Raw genomic sequence first — 16,962 nt, forward strand, 5'->3', positions numbered from 1 at the left:
TCTTTTACATTATTTGTTTTGCTCTTAACTATCATTCCAACGAATATTAAGTAAAGTTAATTATCTGTAGACTATTTAACTAAACCAAGGTGACATTGGAAAAAAAATTAATTCTCAAAATCCAATGAAGTGCAATATATATATATATATGAGAGAAAACGTGAAAGAAAACTGAGAGCATATGGTTCAAAAAATATCATTAGTGGAGTTGAGTTAGCATATCATTTGTCTGCTAACAAAATTTAAACATATAACAAAATATCATCCTTCAAACATATAACAAAATTTAAGTACGCATTCGAGTAACATAGTGCGAGTGAGACTGCTTAGGCACATGGCTCAATAATTTTCCTCTCTAAACCTGTCGTTGACTGCTGGAAGCAACTCTTTTTGGAGGGGAGTAAATGAAGTGTTTTCCATTGCAGATGCAGATATGGATTAAAATAAAGCTGAAAATAAGGCAGGAATCAAGGCTAGTTTTTCTTGTATAAAACATCATTAGTGTTTACAATAATAATGTTAATGAATTGTTTAACACTAGAGCCCAAAACCTAAAACAAACCATTTCAATATGGGGATCTTGTAAATAAAATACTTTATTAAGTTACAGATCCCTCTCACAACCGTGCAAACCACCCTCAATAAAAACATATATGATGGCACACCTCACCAAACAAAAATGACTTATATGTTACTCAGATTCTTCATTTTTCTTATAGTCCTCGTGCCCGACATATATCCAAACATGGACACTTACCCGAGTCCAAGTAACATAGGAAAACACTAAGCAAAAATGAAAAAATAGGATCCAACACACTTCAGTTTTAACTCTTAATTGTTAGACAAAATCAGACATCCTTCTTCTATGATGACCAAGTTTAACTCTCAAGTTTGGATCAGATGATGTGACCACCTTGCTTCTTGACAAGGAAGTTGTCTTCAAGGAAGATGAGTCATTGCACTTTGGGCTCTCTGTGGCTGGACCATTTGTGTCTTTGAACCGGGAATTCTTCACTGAGTGTCGCAAAAGTGATCCAAAGCGGTTGTCTGAAAAGCTGAGGGACTGGAAACCTGAGAGCTGCGTTGAACTCCTGGCTCTTGGTCTAAAGGTTCTTGCCCTTGTAACGATATCTTTTTCGGCTGCGCTTTGCCTTTCTCGACTAGCCACGGTAGAGGACATGAACCGAGGGAGAGACCGATGAATGCTTTGTTGAATTGGTTTCTGAGTTACTCTAGGTGTTTCTATGGCATGAGTTTTTGCATCTTCTTCATGGTTTTCAGGATTCTTTTCCGCACTCTCATCAGGTACCCCATAAGCAGTTGAGTAAAGTTTTCGGTTTTCACTTAATAAGAACTCAGCCTTACTTATTTGATTTGAAAGTTTCTGACATTCTTCTTCAACTTCTCTCATGTTCTCTTCAAGCTCAGATATCCGTTTTTCTCTTAGCTTCTTCAAGTCCTACATGATCATACATATATATCAGTAACAATCAAATCAATGTACTATCAGAGAAACTATTTGCAAATCCAATTACGGTACCTCAGGTAGTCCTCTGCTAGAGTCCACTGCTTTTGCCCTCTTTGCAAAGCTCAAAGAACAGATGGTTTCCTCGAGATCTTCTTGACACGGGCTTATGTGAACGAGCATCAAAACTTTCGAACCGACACCTAAACAAAACGGGATTACAAGTTACAAAAAGTTTTCAACATAACATCACAATATAAAACCTCTGTCCTATGCCAATGCAATGTGTCTAAAGCATTGGGAATGAAGGCAATGCATGTGATAATTTACCTAAGGAATCTTTGAGGATTTGAGTTAACTTGCTATTTCTGCAACAAAAAGAAATAAAAAAGCATTAGGAATGAAGGAATACTTCAATATTTTAAGGCATTTAAGTAGTTCTTACAGACATTCCAAGCCTTTTTAATATAAAGGTACAAACATGACCACATTTGAAACCGAGAACTTGCCTGTATGGCACATGGCCCTTTTTCCTTCTTAGAGCAGCAATAACATCGCCTAAAGCAGAAAGGGAAAGATTTATAGCCCTTCCTTCATCAAGGGTTTGTCCAGTTGCTCCGGTTTTGAGTAACCGTTCACTCCCTCCAAGATCAACCATCCATAATTTGCTTATTTTCGGTTTAGCTTCCGGAGTATCCCCACGTCGAGAAATGACGATTCTTGTTAAGCTAGATACAAACCAAACTAAAACGGATATATTAATTGTTAAACCAAATTAACCCTCGAAGAAAATTAAACATTGAACTCAACTCAGAACCCACCAGTGTGACCTGCTGGACGCCTCGTTCACGTTTGTCCATGATGTCGATCGAGCCCGCCTACCCTTCATGTACCACCATCTGGCTTTTGCAAAATCTGGTATTTCAACCTGTGTCAGACCCTCAATTTCTACTGACCCCTTTGGATCTGTTTGAATGTTTAGATTACTGTAGTGGAGTTAGCCAAATCATAGTAAGCTGTCTAACCAACGGCCTGGAAATTTCGATTTGCTATCTATAGTTAGGATGTTCAGAGAAAAAAGATCATTACCATCTCAACACGGTTTCATTTGCTCGTAATGCCAGCTTTGAAGCTAGTAGATCTCTCAGATTGCCCATGTAAACCTCCAACATGCTCATTGAAAAAGTATAAGAAAATGACTTGTCCGAAGACACTTGCTGGAAAAGCTCCTTCAAAGCTCGAGGAACGATTCCCGGCTGGACCGTCGTGCCATCCTAAACAGTCATTCCAATCCTTCATCAGATTAATCCTCATAAATGCAAGAATGACACAAGCAAAATTCTCAACTACAGACCATTGTAAATGTCTTCCCAGTACCGGTTTGACCATAGGCAAGAATGGATACATTGTGCCCATCAAGTGCAGATCTGAGGATTGGTTCAACATCAACAAACACATCTTCTACAAGAATTTCAAGCAAGATCAATTGATCAACTCTCTTAATTATGTTACCGAATTTGGGGGAAAACCGAGTAAAATCTGAAGCTAACCTTGATTAGCTTCTTGATGGAAAATCTTATCGAATCCAAACTCTTTTCGACTTCCACTTGATGTGACGATAACCCGATCAAGTTCACTCGAAATAGGTTCCAGGGTTCGTCTCTTGTCTGTCGAAAGGAAAGGCCTAACTCGACAAAACACTCTAATGGTGCCTGCAAATTGACACCAATCCTTAAAACCAAACAGAATAAACACACAAGCTAATGTTCTTAACACAACAACAAGACGATAATTTACCTTTGATGTCTATTATCTTATTCAACGTTTCCCTCCTTTTCTCATCTATTGACCTTAGGATTAACCTCAATTCAGCAATTTCACCTAAAAAAAAAATTTTAAAACAAGCATATGTTAATGAAATCAATACAATAACCTCAATCCTTAATATGAAAAAGCTCAAAATTTTACCTTGTAATTTGTGTATAGACTGCTCAAGCTGGCTCTTTTCATGCTCAGGAACCACATTGACATCACAGAAAATGGTGGACAGTGATGGAGAATCAGGCAAATCTGGTGGTGGGGGCAATCCATTAAGGGAATCAGGACTTGATCCTACTGGAGATGATGTCGAACACTCTTTAACTTCATTTGAAGGCAAAGTGATTTCCTCTGTTTCACTACTAATCAACATTTTTCTTTTACCAAACAATCCAACCCCCTTTTGCAGTTATAAACCAACACTTTTTCTTGCCTTCAGAACACAGCAACAACCAAATAGATTTTCTGGAAATGAATGATAATAATAACTATAAAAAAGTAGAAGTAAATACTCAAAGGTTCTACTTTTTCTATTTAAGAAACGTCTTAAGTTGGCAAAAGTACAAAAAAGTAATAGAGAAACAGCTTAGATTTTAAAAAAGAAGGAGAAACAACTAAAACCAGCTAAAGATCTATATTTAGGTTGTAGAAGAAATTAAAATTTTAAAAAGAAACCCAGAATCTTTTTTGTCTAAAAACAACCCTAAAAAAGCTAAGTTTGGACTATGGCACAAAATCTGATAAACCCAAAGATCAATAAAGCTTGTAATAATCAAAAGAGAACAACTTTATAGCTATCTTACTGTGTTAAATAAAACCCAAAAACAGGAAGAAAAAAAAAATGTTGCCGGTAGTAATTATGAAGGCTTGGACTTTCATGCAAGAGAAAGATGAGCTTAAAGTCAACAGTGGGAGAGCTGGAATTTTCAAACACAAAGAGAAAATTTTGAGAAATCACAGAAAAAGGAAAAAGGAAATTTTGGTTTTACCATCAGTTAATATAAATGATGGAATAGTGAATAAATCTTTGGAGTCTGATTGTTTAAGTGAAGCTTTTTTAAGCTTGTTTATTGAAAAAAGAACATGTTAAAATATATATAATGTAAGAATAAGTATTGGTTGGTCCAGATCTAAAGATCAAAACTGTAATTTTATTTATTTAGTTATTGTCATTTCAGGGAGGTGCGTGAGGGGCGGAGGGGCAAGATTGGAATAAGAAGTTATATCTCAATTGTTTGACTGAACTGAAAGTGAAGGAACTTGGATTGGATCCCTCCACGGTCAGAGTATGAAGTGAAAAAAATTTGATGACATGTAACTATCCACTAATTTAATGATTTTGGATTTTTTTTAAAAATATATTTTAATGATCTAATCGTCATATTTTATATTTCTTTTAAATAGGTTATGTAAGTTAAATTTGACGTAAATTTAAAATTTTTAATTATATAGTTTATGTAAAAAAAATTTAACCGTTCTATATTTATTAATATATATATATATAATATTTTAGATTAATATAATAAAGATATTGAGTCGTTTAACTGTTGGAATATTAAAATATTAATGGTATAAAAATATATAAAAAGATGAAAAATCATTTTAATTCTACCTCGGTATAAATAGATTCTCTCTTAAAAATATTATATAAATATATAATAATTTAGAAGTTATAAGTGTAATGTAAATATGATACAAATGAACATCGTCCTCTTGAAATATTAATTACTAAATTATAACATATTTACAATGTGAGTGTAAAAATATATTTATAAAATGTGTCTTAAAACTAAACGAGACTTTAGATTATGTTTTATATATATATATATATCATCATTAGTCATACCTAATTAAATTGTGACACTAATTTCAAGATATAAATGTTAACCCTCAAACATTAATAATATTAAGCAAAGATGGTACAAAACTAATCCACTATGTATACATGTTTTTCATCTCTATTTTTGTGACTTCAAATTCTTATTTTTACGATAAAAGCACTTACATTAATTTAAATATGGAAAAATAATTGAAATTATAAAATCACCCTTCAAATTTATTTAACCTTCACTATATCCATCTTCTAACTCAATCCATATACAATTATATTGAATTTTATATAAGCAATTCAAAAATTCAACATAACCTTTTGGGTAAAATATATAAAACATTTTGAATTGAAGTCTGCTACGATGCAATGAACATTTTTATAATACATATATATATTTAATTACGAACTACTGGAACAAAACACAAACATGTCTGTAACTGTCATTATTTCTTACAACGTGGCCAAATTTGATTGGACAAAGGTTAAAGATGGGAAGGTATTTTTTTTGGTTACAAAAAGATGGGGGAAGTTTTGTAATGCGAGAGATTGAACAATTATTTTTTCTGACGGTTTATACAGAGAACCTAAAAACTTGCCGTTAACGGTAAAGATGTAATAATGGCGGAGTACTACTTTTGGGATTGTTGAAATCATAAAATAAAATTTCAATAATTAATTTGAAAACATTAATGATAGTTTTATCAGTGAATACTTGTATTAATTAATATACAATTATAATAAATGAAACAACTAATAATTTTGTTTATTATTTTCAGTAAGTTTAATGAAAATATGTTTCCATCACTAGCTAAATAAAATATATAAAATAATTTTTTTTGTATGAATTAATCTTCTAATTTACTATTCTTCTCAAAATTCGTTCATAAAAATAGTGAATCATTGAGACTTATAGGATTTCATCATTATCAAAATCACTTGCCTTACCAACTCTTTGAAATGCAATCATATGGTCAATTCATGTTTAACAAACATCAACACAATTTTATTATTATTACTATTCTTATTTTGCAAATTAAGGACTAGAACTTTATTTTTAAGGATGAGTGTTCGATCGAATCTAATTAAATTAAGTGAAAGTTTTTTGAGTTAATCGAGTTTACAAGTCTTATTTTATTATCCCAATTTGATTTGTAATTTTTTTGAATTGAGTCAAATGAAATGAAATTTGAGTCGAGTTGAATCAAATCGAATAAAATTTAATACCATAGAATTTGATTTCAAATTAACTATTCCAAAATAATATTATTTTAATAGTTTAATATTAAATTAAATTTAATACTTATCTTAATAGTATTTTATTAATTTAATATTAGAATTGAATTTAAGAGAAAGTTGTAGAGAGAAATTCTCTAAAGAGATTATTTCAAAAAATTTCTAGAGATAATTTTTTGATTTATAACTTGACTTAAAAGTTTAGAGATATTAAGAAATTACTCCAATGGTAATTTTTACGAAAAATTTTCTAATTCAAAGCAAGTCAGACATGAACTTGAGGATAGCGGAGAAGACTACTTGGTCGAAGCGCTCATTCTAGACAAATAGAAAAGGTACAATTTTGATTAAGTGTTTCTTACTTTAGATATCACAACTAAGATCTTGTTTTGGAAAAGAAAATTTTAACTTTATTTTCCTTAAATTTATTTTCTGTTACGTTTTTCAAACCCCTTTTATCCAACATTCAGTACCTCTATTAGCATTTTGATGCTCTTTGGTGTGTTTTGGGGAACCCGAGTATCCGAGTCATATTACTAAAGTTTAACAGGCTATGAAAATATGTATCTACTGTTAAAATGATGATGCATAACTATTTAAATATTTGTATTCAAGAATGATCATGTAAATATGTTCCATTATGGTATTAATGTGATGAGTGTTACATGAGGGAGAGAGGTGAAGAGTGTTACATAAGGGTTCACACTATGTCATACTATATAACATGGGGTTTGTATACTACGTTGTACTATATAACATAGGGGTTCACATGAATATGTTAGGGCTCGTCTAGCATCTACTTAAAGATTCACATGTAATTCTCTAAGGGTTCGTATATATATTTTTTCCTCCTAGGGTTCACGTAATAATTCATGTGGTTTGCATAATAAATCACACTGGGGTTCATAGGTTTACTTACAAAAGAGGGGCTTGCATGTTTATTCTTTACGTATTTTGAGCCTAATTTCTCAATGATTCAACATATTTAATCATACATAATTATTTTAAATTAGATCCACACCTAATTTTGAAGATACAAAAATTTTAGTTTGGAAGAGGAGGTTGAAGATTTACTTGAGGGAGAGGGATGATTTTGAAAACTTGGCTCCTTTTTGCATGAAAATTGATTTGATAAGAAAAGAGCTTGAGGGTATTTTTCTTGAAAATTTGCTAGGTAAAAATTCTAGGATTTGATTAAAATAAGGAAATAAAATATTTTAGCTGAAAGCATATAAAGGGTTTCAAACTTGGAACCAAAGGATAAGTTAAGGTCTTATCACTAAACTAAAAAATTCATTCTTGCTGATTTCTTAACAAAAATAATTTTTAAGACATAATAATTCTCATACCTTTTGTTTAAAAAATAAAAATTAAAAATATTGTAAGGGAGTAGTTAGTATTCTGCCTAAAGGATTATTTTGGCTCTTGAATAATTAAAAAAAAAAGAGAGACTTCTTTCTCTGAAAATTTAGGTTCTGACAAATCCATTGTGGAAGAGTTGGTCCCTAGAAAGGTTAGATTCAGAGATAAGGATGGAGAATCGAACTATGCTATAAAGATTGATTCGCCATCTGTCCATCCTATCTCTTGGAAAGATATGCTAGTCGGCCCTGCAATGGAGGATGCTTCTAAAGGCCCGGAAGAGAAGGAAGCCATTGATTTTTTGGAAGGCGTTCAAAAGACCTTTGTGAATGGCGTGCCTTCTATTACCTTTTCAGACAGGATTCATCAAAATCTCTTCAAGGGTATGGAAAACACTGTGGTTTTAAAATTACTTGGTCGTAACATTGGGTTTTCAGTGTTGCAAAATAAGATTTACAGTATATGGAAACCTTCAGCACCGTTACACATGATGGACATAGAAAATGGCTATTTCTTAGTCAAATTTTAGAATAAAATAGATTGCGAAAAGGCTTTCTCTGAAGGGCCGTGGATCATTTTTGATCAATACTTGACCGTTCAGCCTTGGACACTGGCCTTCGACCCTGCCCAGGCCTACCCAAGCGTTGTCATGGAGTGGATCAAATTCATTGCTCTTCCTAGCTATTTGTATAATCGTAAAATCATTACAGAAATTGGGGAGTTGGCCAGGAAAGTGGTCAAACTAGATATGAATACAGACAGTAGGGCACGGGGTCGTTTTCCCAGAATGGCGGTGTAACAGCCCAATTTAGACCCTAATCGGAACGGTGGTTTCGGGACCACGAATTTGAGTCAGAAAAATATTTTAAAACTATTTTCTGTGTTTATTTTGTGTGAATTTATATTTGTGAAATTTTCGTGATTTAATTTTGTCGTTTAGGTGTCTGATTAAATAAAAGGACTTAATCGCGTAAATTCAAAATTTGATGGTTTTAAGCATAAGGGTCAAATTGATGTTGGCTTATTGAGTGGGAGACTTTAAGTTGTAAATAGGCCATTATTAAAATGGGTGGACGGTAATGGACAATTATAAGTGAAAATAAAATGTTTAAAACTAAGGTTAAAAAGGTAAAATAATGTTAAGTTATTATATAACATATAACATAAAAATATATTAAGTTATGTTCATATATCAACATCCACCGAAACCATAAATAAGAAAGAAAAAGAAAAAGAACTAGGGTTCGACCATTTTGCAAGCTAAATTTTAAGTTCGTTTCTTTGTCGATTTTTGATAATTTTTACGTTTTTGAGATCGTTGCTTCGAGTACTACTCGACCCATGCTTGAATTTTTGAATTTGGTGAATATTTTATGTTATGCCATTGATGAATATTTGTGTTTTGTGATGTTTGATGATGAAATATCAAAAATATGTTTTAGATTAACAAATTTTGTATTGAAGTTTTTGATGATTTTGAGTTAATAGGACTAAATTGAAAAAAATAATAATTTGAGGGATTATAATGTGAAATAAATGAAATATATGGACTAGTATGAGTATGTTGAAGATTCGGCCCAACTATAATGTTGTGAGATTTTGAGTATTTTGTGTTTTGTGCATTTAGGATTAATTTGTAAAAGTATGAAATATCAGGGGTAAAATGGTAATTTTCCCATTTATGTGTTGTTAGATTAAATTGAATGAAATTGTGTTTAAATGAGGTTAATTTGAAATTATATAGATTAAGAACAAAGGAAATAGGACTTGGATCAGGGAAAAATAAAAATAGTCGAATAACCGATTTGTAACGTCCGTCGATATCCGAGGTAAGTCTTTAAGCAGTTAAGCATGGTTTATTTTGAACATAGAATGATCTACTATGATGATTCAAATTTTTTTAATGTATTAGTATGTTAGCCAAATGAGAAATATTAATGAATCAATGTGATTTAGTTGTATTTGAATGACATCAAAACATCTGGAAGTGTGTATGTGTTACATGGGTTATTGTACGATTCGATATATGAAATGTTGTGGAATGAGTTTATGTTTTTGATATTCGGGCTTTGAGCCTAGCAAGCCTTGTGCCGGTGACTTTGATCGGGCTTTGTGCCTAGCAGGCTTAGGGCCAGTGAATAAATATCAGACCTTGGGTCTAGCAGGCTTTGTGCCGGTGTGTGATTCAGGCTTATGCCTAGCAGGTTTTATGCTGGTGATTTATTTTAAGTCTATGTCTATAAGATTTCACATTGATGTGGAAAGTGAGCAAGTAAGTTAATCTAAATGGCTTTTATATTTGGCCACATAAGTATGTAGATGTGAGGTCATATTGAGTTTGTATATTCGGCTACTTGTGAAGTTATATTAAACTTGTATATTCGATTTCATATGAGGTTATATTGAATTTGTATATTCGGCCATATGAGATATTTTATTGAACTTGAACATTAGGTTACATGTGATGATAATTTGAACTTATATATTCGGCCATATGAGATAATATAATGAACCTTGTGTATTTGGCTATATAGGTAAGTTTTTATGAGATGATATATTGGATCCTATATATTTTCGGTTATATAGGTAAGTATTTATGTGGTGTTATTATTGACCTTGAACATTCGGCCAAGTTAACTTATTTGAGTTAAAGTATAACTTTAATGGTACAATTCGGCTTGTATGAAATGATTTGATTATTTACTTGAGTTGTTTAAATTGCTTAAGGCTTACTAAGCTAAGTTGGCTTACTCTGTGTGTGTTTTTGTTACTCTGTTTTATAGATGTCGGTTGTAAGTTTCAAGCTCAGAGATCGTGATCGAAGTCATCGACACTATCGCCAACTTTCGGTAGTATTAAAAGATTATTTTGAAACTTATGGCATGTATAGGCTAATATGTATCTTGTTCAACTTTGAATGTGTATATATATTGAGCCATGCGAATATGGCTTATCTTTAAAGTTTGAATATGGTTATGTTTGGCAATGGTTTATCTTATTTTGATTTTAATGTTATGTGAAATGAATGAAAAGTATATGTGATTAGTGTTTTATGATTTAGAAATAGCTTGAAAATGATTATTGGATTTGGTTGTACTTAATAAATCGGTCATGGTATGTATAAATGTGGTTAGTCAATTCGATTATGGTACATGTTTGGTTAATTATAAATGTGAATTCGTATACTAAGCTTGTTTAACACATATTTTGAATGACATGATATAGGATATGTTTTGTGTTAATGAATAGAATTTAGTTTGGTTTGCATGTAAGTGTATGTGTATTTAAAGTGATTAATTGTTTAGTATAGATTGTAAGTGAGATAAAAATATCTACCAAATGAATAGTGATTCGAGTAATAATGTACCATGGGAGTTATATGAATTTTTAATAAGATGTTAATTATATATATTTATATACATGTACATGTAGTGTATTCGATTGAAGCTTGACATAATGGTTACATGTTGTGTATTCGATTGAAGCTTGACATAATGGTTTGGTTTATAATGAAAGTATTTGCGTTTGAATATATTTGCTAATGAATAAATGATTTGTGATAAATATTATTCAGTTAAAGATGCGTATGATTATTGGGTTGGAATTATGTTTGTTTGAATGCCATGGATTTGGTTTAAATTTAAGGTATGATTCGTAATGACAATGTGATTAATAATGCATGTATTATATTTAATTAGCCATGTGCTTAATATGTATGAATATGACTTGCATGAATATGTGAATATTTGGGATTATGTTTTTGTTTAGTAATGCTTCATAACCTTAATTCGGCGACGGATACGAGTTAGGGGTGTTACAGGAAATTTATGTCAATCTAGACAAACTATTAGTTTTTCAAATTCTGATCAATGGTTGATCACAGAAGGTGGAGTACGAATCCTTATCGACTATTTGCTTCCATTGCGGGAGATATGGACATGTGGAAAATATTTGTTCCTTTAGCACTGCTGGGCCATCTGTTGAGAAGAACAATAAGATTTCGGAAATGGTATCGAAGAATTCAAATTCAATCAGGAAAGAATCAGAGAAGAAAGACGAGAATTACGGGCCGTGGATGATTATGGAAAGAAAATTAAGGCGGAAAGTAAGGGATAACGGTTAGAAGGCTGTTGGATTCCATGCGAAAGATAAAGAAGCTTCCCGTACTAATGGACTAATTAATAGGAATCTCAATAAAGAAATTACTGATGGAGAATTTATTGCTGTTCAGAGCTCAAAAGGGAAAGAAATCATTAATGGGTTCCAGCATGGACATAAATTTGGGGATAATTATAACGATCAGCCTAAATTAATGGGAACCAAGACTAACATAGGCAAAAATCTAGAGGTGGGTTCCATTATTGGATCTGGGCCGTTTAATAAAAATAATAATGGGCCAGAACTGAGACCAAGTCTAGTCCAAAGCCACTCTAAGGAGTACTTACAACTTTCAAAAGAAATTAATTCGGGCTTGGACCTTGTTGATTTAACGACCCGCGATCAGATGGAGCAGACCAGCCTAGAAAGAGTGGCCCAGCCGAGCCTCGTTGCTACTGGAAACTGTAGTCTAACCCTAGTAGCGGGAGCTATAACTAATGCCTCTATCATCAAGAATTCCCCTAAAGACGCAGGTGAGTCCTCGACCATTTTTCTTCCTGCTGTGATTTCGAAAGGAGATGAACCCAAAGCGATGGCGGTGGCATAGGTCATATTGATTCAGACAAGTATTCAGTGGTAACCTTCTCACTAAACAAAAGTGAAACCAGCTGGAGCAGTGGTTCTCCCACAAATAGTCCCTTGATCTCGACTCAGAAGGGGTTTCTTGGCTTGGGCAAAAAAGGCAAAATGAAGAGAACTAACATTTTCACCAAACAGAACAAATTCCTTCACGGTAACAACACTCGCTTCAAGAACTCCGATTCTCAAAGGATATTGTTAAAAAAGTCTATGGAGTAGCTAGCAGAAAATATTGTAATGTTTTCGCAAGAAAATTTGGATTATGGGGTTAACACCAGAACTGAACAATTTTAGGGGTGTTAGTAACCCCGAACAGTAAGGAATTTCTTTATTTTTTAAAATTTTACTTTTAGGTTTTATTTGGTTTTTTATAATTTTCATGTCTTTTAATTATTTAATGGATTTAAACCTTAAAATTTTATCATGGAATTGTCAAGGGTGTGTGAGTAGGAACTTTATTCGAGCTTTTTGGGAATATAAAATCGAGCATAATCTAGATATAGTTTGTTTGGTTGAACCTAGAGTGGATAGTAAAAAAACTAACGTTATTGTTGAGCAGTTGGGCTTTAATTTTTCTCATCGGGTGGAATCTGTTGCTTTTTAAGTGGTATCTAGGTTGTTTGGAAGGACTCTATTAGAATTCAAATTATTAGAAACCATTCACAATTTATTTCTCTATGTGTTGATAATTTTATTCGTAATAAATTCGTTTCCATATCATTTGTGTATGGAAGTCCAGACAAATCAAAATGAAAACTTTTTTGGGAAGGATTAAAAGCTACCTCCCCAAATTACCTATTCATTGGCTAATTATGGGAGACTTCAATGCCATCTTGTCACCTGAGGACAAGAGGAGTCCATATACTATAAGTAAGCGATGTGATTTTTTTGGAAATTTTATTGACTCTTGTGAATTGCAGGATTTAGGGTATTGTAGACCCTCTTTCACCTGGCAACGAGGTGATACTTTTGTCAGATTGGATCGGGCTTTAGCTAATGATGAATGGATGTCATCATTCCTACAATGCATAGTTCAACATCTCACCCGCATTAAGTCTAACCATCGACCTCTCTTATTGTCTACTAAACTTGATCTTGGTTTGGCTATTGGAAGACCTTTTAGATTTCTTCCAAGATGGACGTTGCATAATACTTTTCCCTCATTTTTTAAACAAAAGTGAAATTTTTCAGGTAATATGGTTGATTCTTTGAGTAATTTTACTTCTTCTGTTAAAGTTTAGAACATGAATGTACATGGTTTTTTGGATACTCGTAAGCAGCATCTCAAGAGAGCTCTGAGTAACATTCAGAAGGCATTTGATTACTTTCCCTTTAGCCATTAAGCTAAAAAAGAGATGGAGGTTCGAAATGAGATGAAAAACATGTTGGAACATGAAGATTTACTTTGGAAGCAAAAAGCTCGTTGCGATTGGCTTCAATTAGGGGATTGCAACACAAAGTTTTATCATAGTCGTACGATCAGGAGAAGGAAATTCAATCGTATTACTACTTTACGTCTTGATAATGGGGATTGGTGTTTCGACCAAGATATTTTACAATCGAAGGCGGTAGAATTTTTTGAATGGCTTTATGGTGAGGCCTCTCCCATCTTGAGTAGTAGTTCTAATTTTGATTTTCCTAGACTCACTTTTACAGAGATTAAGTTTTTGAATGAGGCAGTCTCGAATGAGGAAATCAAAAAAGCATTATTTGACATGGTGCCTTTGAAAGCGTCTGGTAGTGATGGTTTTTATGCACATTTCTTCCAAAGTCAGTGGGATACCTTTGGGAAAGATATGTGTCAGTGGGTTAAAGGTGTCTTTGCTGGGCGTTCGATCGAGCAAGAGTTAAATAACACTTTGTTTGTTCTAATTCCCAAAAAAGAAAGCCTAGAAGATTTCAGCCAGTTTCGACCCATCAGTTTTTGCTCTGTCGTTTATAAGTTGGTGATGAAAGTGATTTTTCCTAAACTGATCTCTCAAGAACAAGGTGGGTTTATAGCGGGCAGGAACATTTCAGACAATATTATTCTTGCGTAATAAGTCATCCATTCTATGCGTTGTAAGCGAATGGGGAGAAATTGGATTGCCATTAAGTTGGACTTGGAGAAAGTTTACGACAGAGTGAGTTGGGATTATATTTATGATGCTTTGACTGTAGTGGGGTTCCTACTTTTTTACAAAGAGTTACTATGTCAGCCATAACATTCTCTTTTATGCAAATTCTTTAGAATGGAATGCCTACTCGAAAGTTCAAACCGGTTAGAGGAATTCATCAAGGATGTCCTTTATCACCTTATCTATTTGTCCTTTACATGGAGGGATTAGGTCATAGCATTCGGGCTAATAAGGATAATGGAAAATGAGAATCAATTCAGTGATCTCGCTCGGGTCCAAAAATCTCGCATTTATTTTTTGCTGACGACTTGGTGATCTTTTGCAAAGTGCAACTGGAGTAAGCTAGACTATTGGATTTTATTCTTAAGCAATTTTGTGCAAATTCGGGGCATAGAATAAGTGCTAAGAATAACAATATCTATTTTTCCAAGGCTACTGAAGATGGTGTCCATAACCAAATTTCACAAATGTTCAAATTTCCGAAAGTTTAAAATCTTGGAACTTATTTAAGAGTCCCTCTCCTTCATGGGAGGATTACAAGCAGTATGTTGAGCTTTATTGTGGAGAAGGTTAGGTGGAAACTGCAGAATTGGGATGCGAGGAAGTTATCTATCGCAGGGAGGATTACTTTGGCTTAGTCAGTACTCTTATCCATCCCTAATTATTTTATGCAATCCTTGATGATCCCGAAAGGTGTCTACTTTGATATTGAAAAGTTGGTTAGACAATTTATTTTGGGGAGCATAGAAGGCCACACCAAAATGTCTTTAGTAGGATGGAATTCTATTTGTTGGCACGGGCTCGTGGTGGCTTAGGCTTTCGACATTTGAGTGATCAGAACACTTTTTCTCTTATGAAGATTGGGTTTAGCCTTGCTTCCAACAGTAATGCGCTCTGGGTATGTGTTCTTCATTCTAAGTATAGATGGAAAGATCATCTTCCAGACTCTATTAGCAGGAATCAATGCTCACACTTATGGAGGTCTCTTTCTAAAATATGGCCTACACTCCGGGAGAATCTAATTTGGTCCATTGGATATGGTGCTTACGCTCGTTGTTAGAAAAATCCCTGGATTCCAAGTATGGGTTCTTTAATATAAAAAATTCTATCTTTTTCTAGCCTTGACTTGGATTGTTGTGTTAAGGAGTTTGTCAATACAAGTGGAAGTTGGAATTTGGATCTACTCTGTGTTTGGTTATTGGAGGACGCGATTTGTAAGATTACCAGTATCCCTCCTCCTCACCCAGACTCAGGTTAGGATAGGGTGATATGGACTCAGTCTTTTTCCAGAACATTCTCTGTTCGTAGTGCTTATTGGACTTTAAAAGAAGACACTTAGAATTCTAGTGATGAGCATTGGAAGCTTATTTGGAAGCATTCAGGACCATAGAAAGCAAGGGTCTTTCTCTGGTTGGCTTTCAAGAATAGACTCCTTACCAATGCAGAGCGTGTAAGAAGAGGAATGGGACACAGTAGTTCTTGTCCCTTGTGTGGCTACGAGTTTGAGGACTTGGCTCATGTTCTTCGTGACTATCCTTCTACGATGGATGTGTGGTCGCTTGTGCTTCCACAACATCTTAAACAAAGGTTTTTCTCTACCTTTTTTTCAAATTGGCTTTTACTTGACCAAATGAGACTAATTGCTTGGCGCATGTGGAAAAATAGAAATCTTTTTATTTTTCAGAATATCTCATGGACTGCTACTGAAGTGATCAAGGTCTCTAGCTACTGGGCTCACCAATATGAATCAAATGTTTGCGACAGCAGAAGGAATGATCCCATTTCGAATTCAGTTAACAACTCGGTTGATACTTGGATCATTTTATCCACTGATGGGGCCGTGGACAGAAGTTCAGGGTACGTTGCTACCGGGGGGTGGTCAGAGGTCAAGATGGAAATTAGATAGTGGGATATACTCGCTTCTTAGGAGTCTACTCTTCGTTTGAAGATGAAGTTTGAAGCATTCTAGATGGGTTATTATTTTGCTTAGCAAAGGTTACAGACGAGTTATTATTCAAACTGATAATCTTGAAGTTGTCCAAAATTTGAGGGATTTGAGTTTGGAAGATTCTAGGATTGCCGTACTCAGAAGGACTCAGCGCAGCATGAAGGCGAAAAGAAATTGGAAGATTAAGCACATTCCAAGATCTCAAAACTTGGCTGCAGATCATCTAACTAAACTCAGCTTGAGTTGGAAAACAAGCATTCAAATCCTTAAGGAGGCTCAAGAGAAATTAAGTGTTTTGGTACAAGAAGAAAAAAACAATGGGTGGTTTATGTAGTTGATGTATTTCATTTTTCTCACCAAAAAATATATATATTTTTATCTTTATTTCTTCTAGTACCATTTTTAATGTGAGAGGTATTAGTACATTATATGATGCGAATTAGAAGAGATT

The 16,962-nt window shown here is 33.7% G+C and overlaps 1 protein-coding gene across 3 annotated transcripts; it reads right to left on the reverse strand.

The window, feature by feature from the left end:
* Positions 1-477: 477 nt before the first annotated feature.
* LOC108470694 (kinesin-like protein KIN-14U) lies at positions 478-4,424 on the reverse strand. Of its 3 annotated transcripts, none has more exons than XM_053022306.1 (11): positions 4,087-4,424; positions 3,434-3,748; positions 3,263-3,346; positions 3,016-3,177; positions 2,820-2,926; positions 2,555-2,739; positions 2,287-2,451; positions 1,975-2,193; positions 1,796-1,833; positions 1,541-1,668; positions 478-1,459 (listed from the first exon to the last, which is right to left on the reverse strand). In XM_053022306.1, exons 2-11 carry the CDS (start codon positions 3,654-3,656, stop codon positions 839-841), a joined length of 1,932 nt encoding a protein of 643 aa, XP_052878266.1. In that variant the 5' UTR covers positions 3,657-3,748; positions 4,087-4,424; the 3' UTR covers positions 478-838. The 3 variants fall into 3 exon arrangements, with proteins under 3 accessions (XP_052878266.1, XP_052878267.1, XP_017627611.1); XM_053022307.1 differs by having other exon boundaries at positions 4,273-4,409; XM_017772122.2 differs by having other exon boundaries at positions 3,434-4,424.
* Between the last annotated feature and the right edge of the window lie 12,538 nt (positions 4,425-16,962).

The sequence above is a fragment of the Gossypium arboreum genome, chromosome 11 (assembly GCF_025698485.1).
Source record: "Gossypium arboreum isolate Shixiya-1 chromosome 11, ASM2569848v2, whole genome shotgun sequence".
NCBI lineage: Eukaryota > Viridiplantae > Streptophyta > Magnoliopsida > Malvales > Malvaceae > Gossypium > Gossypium arboreum.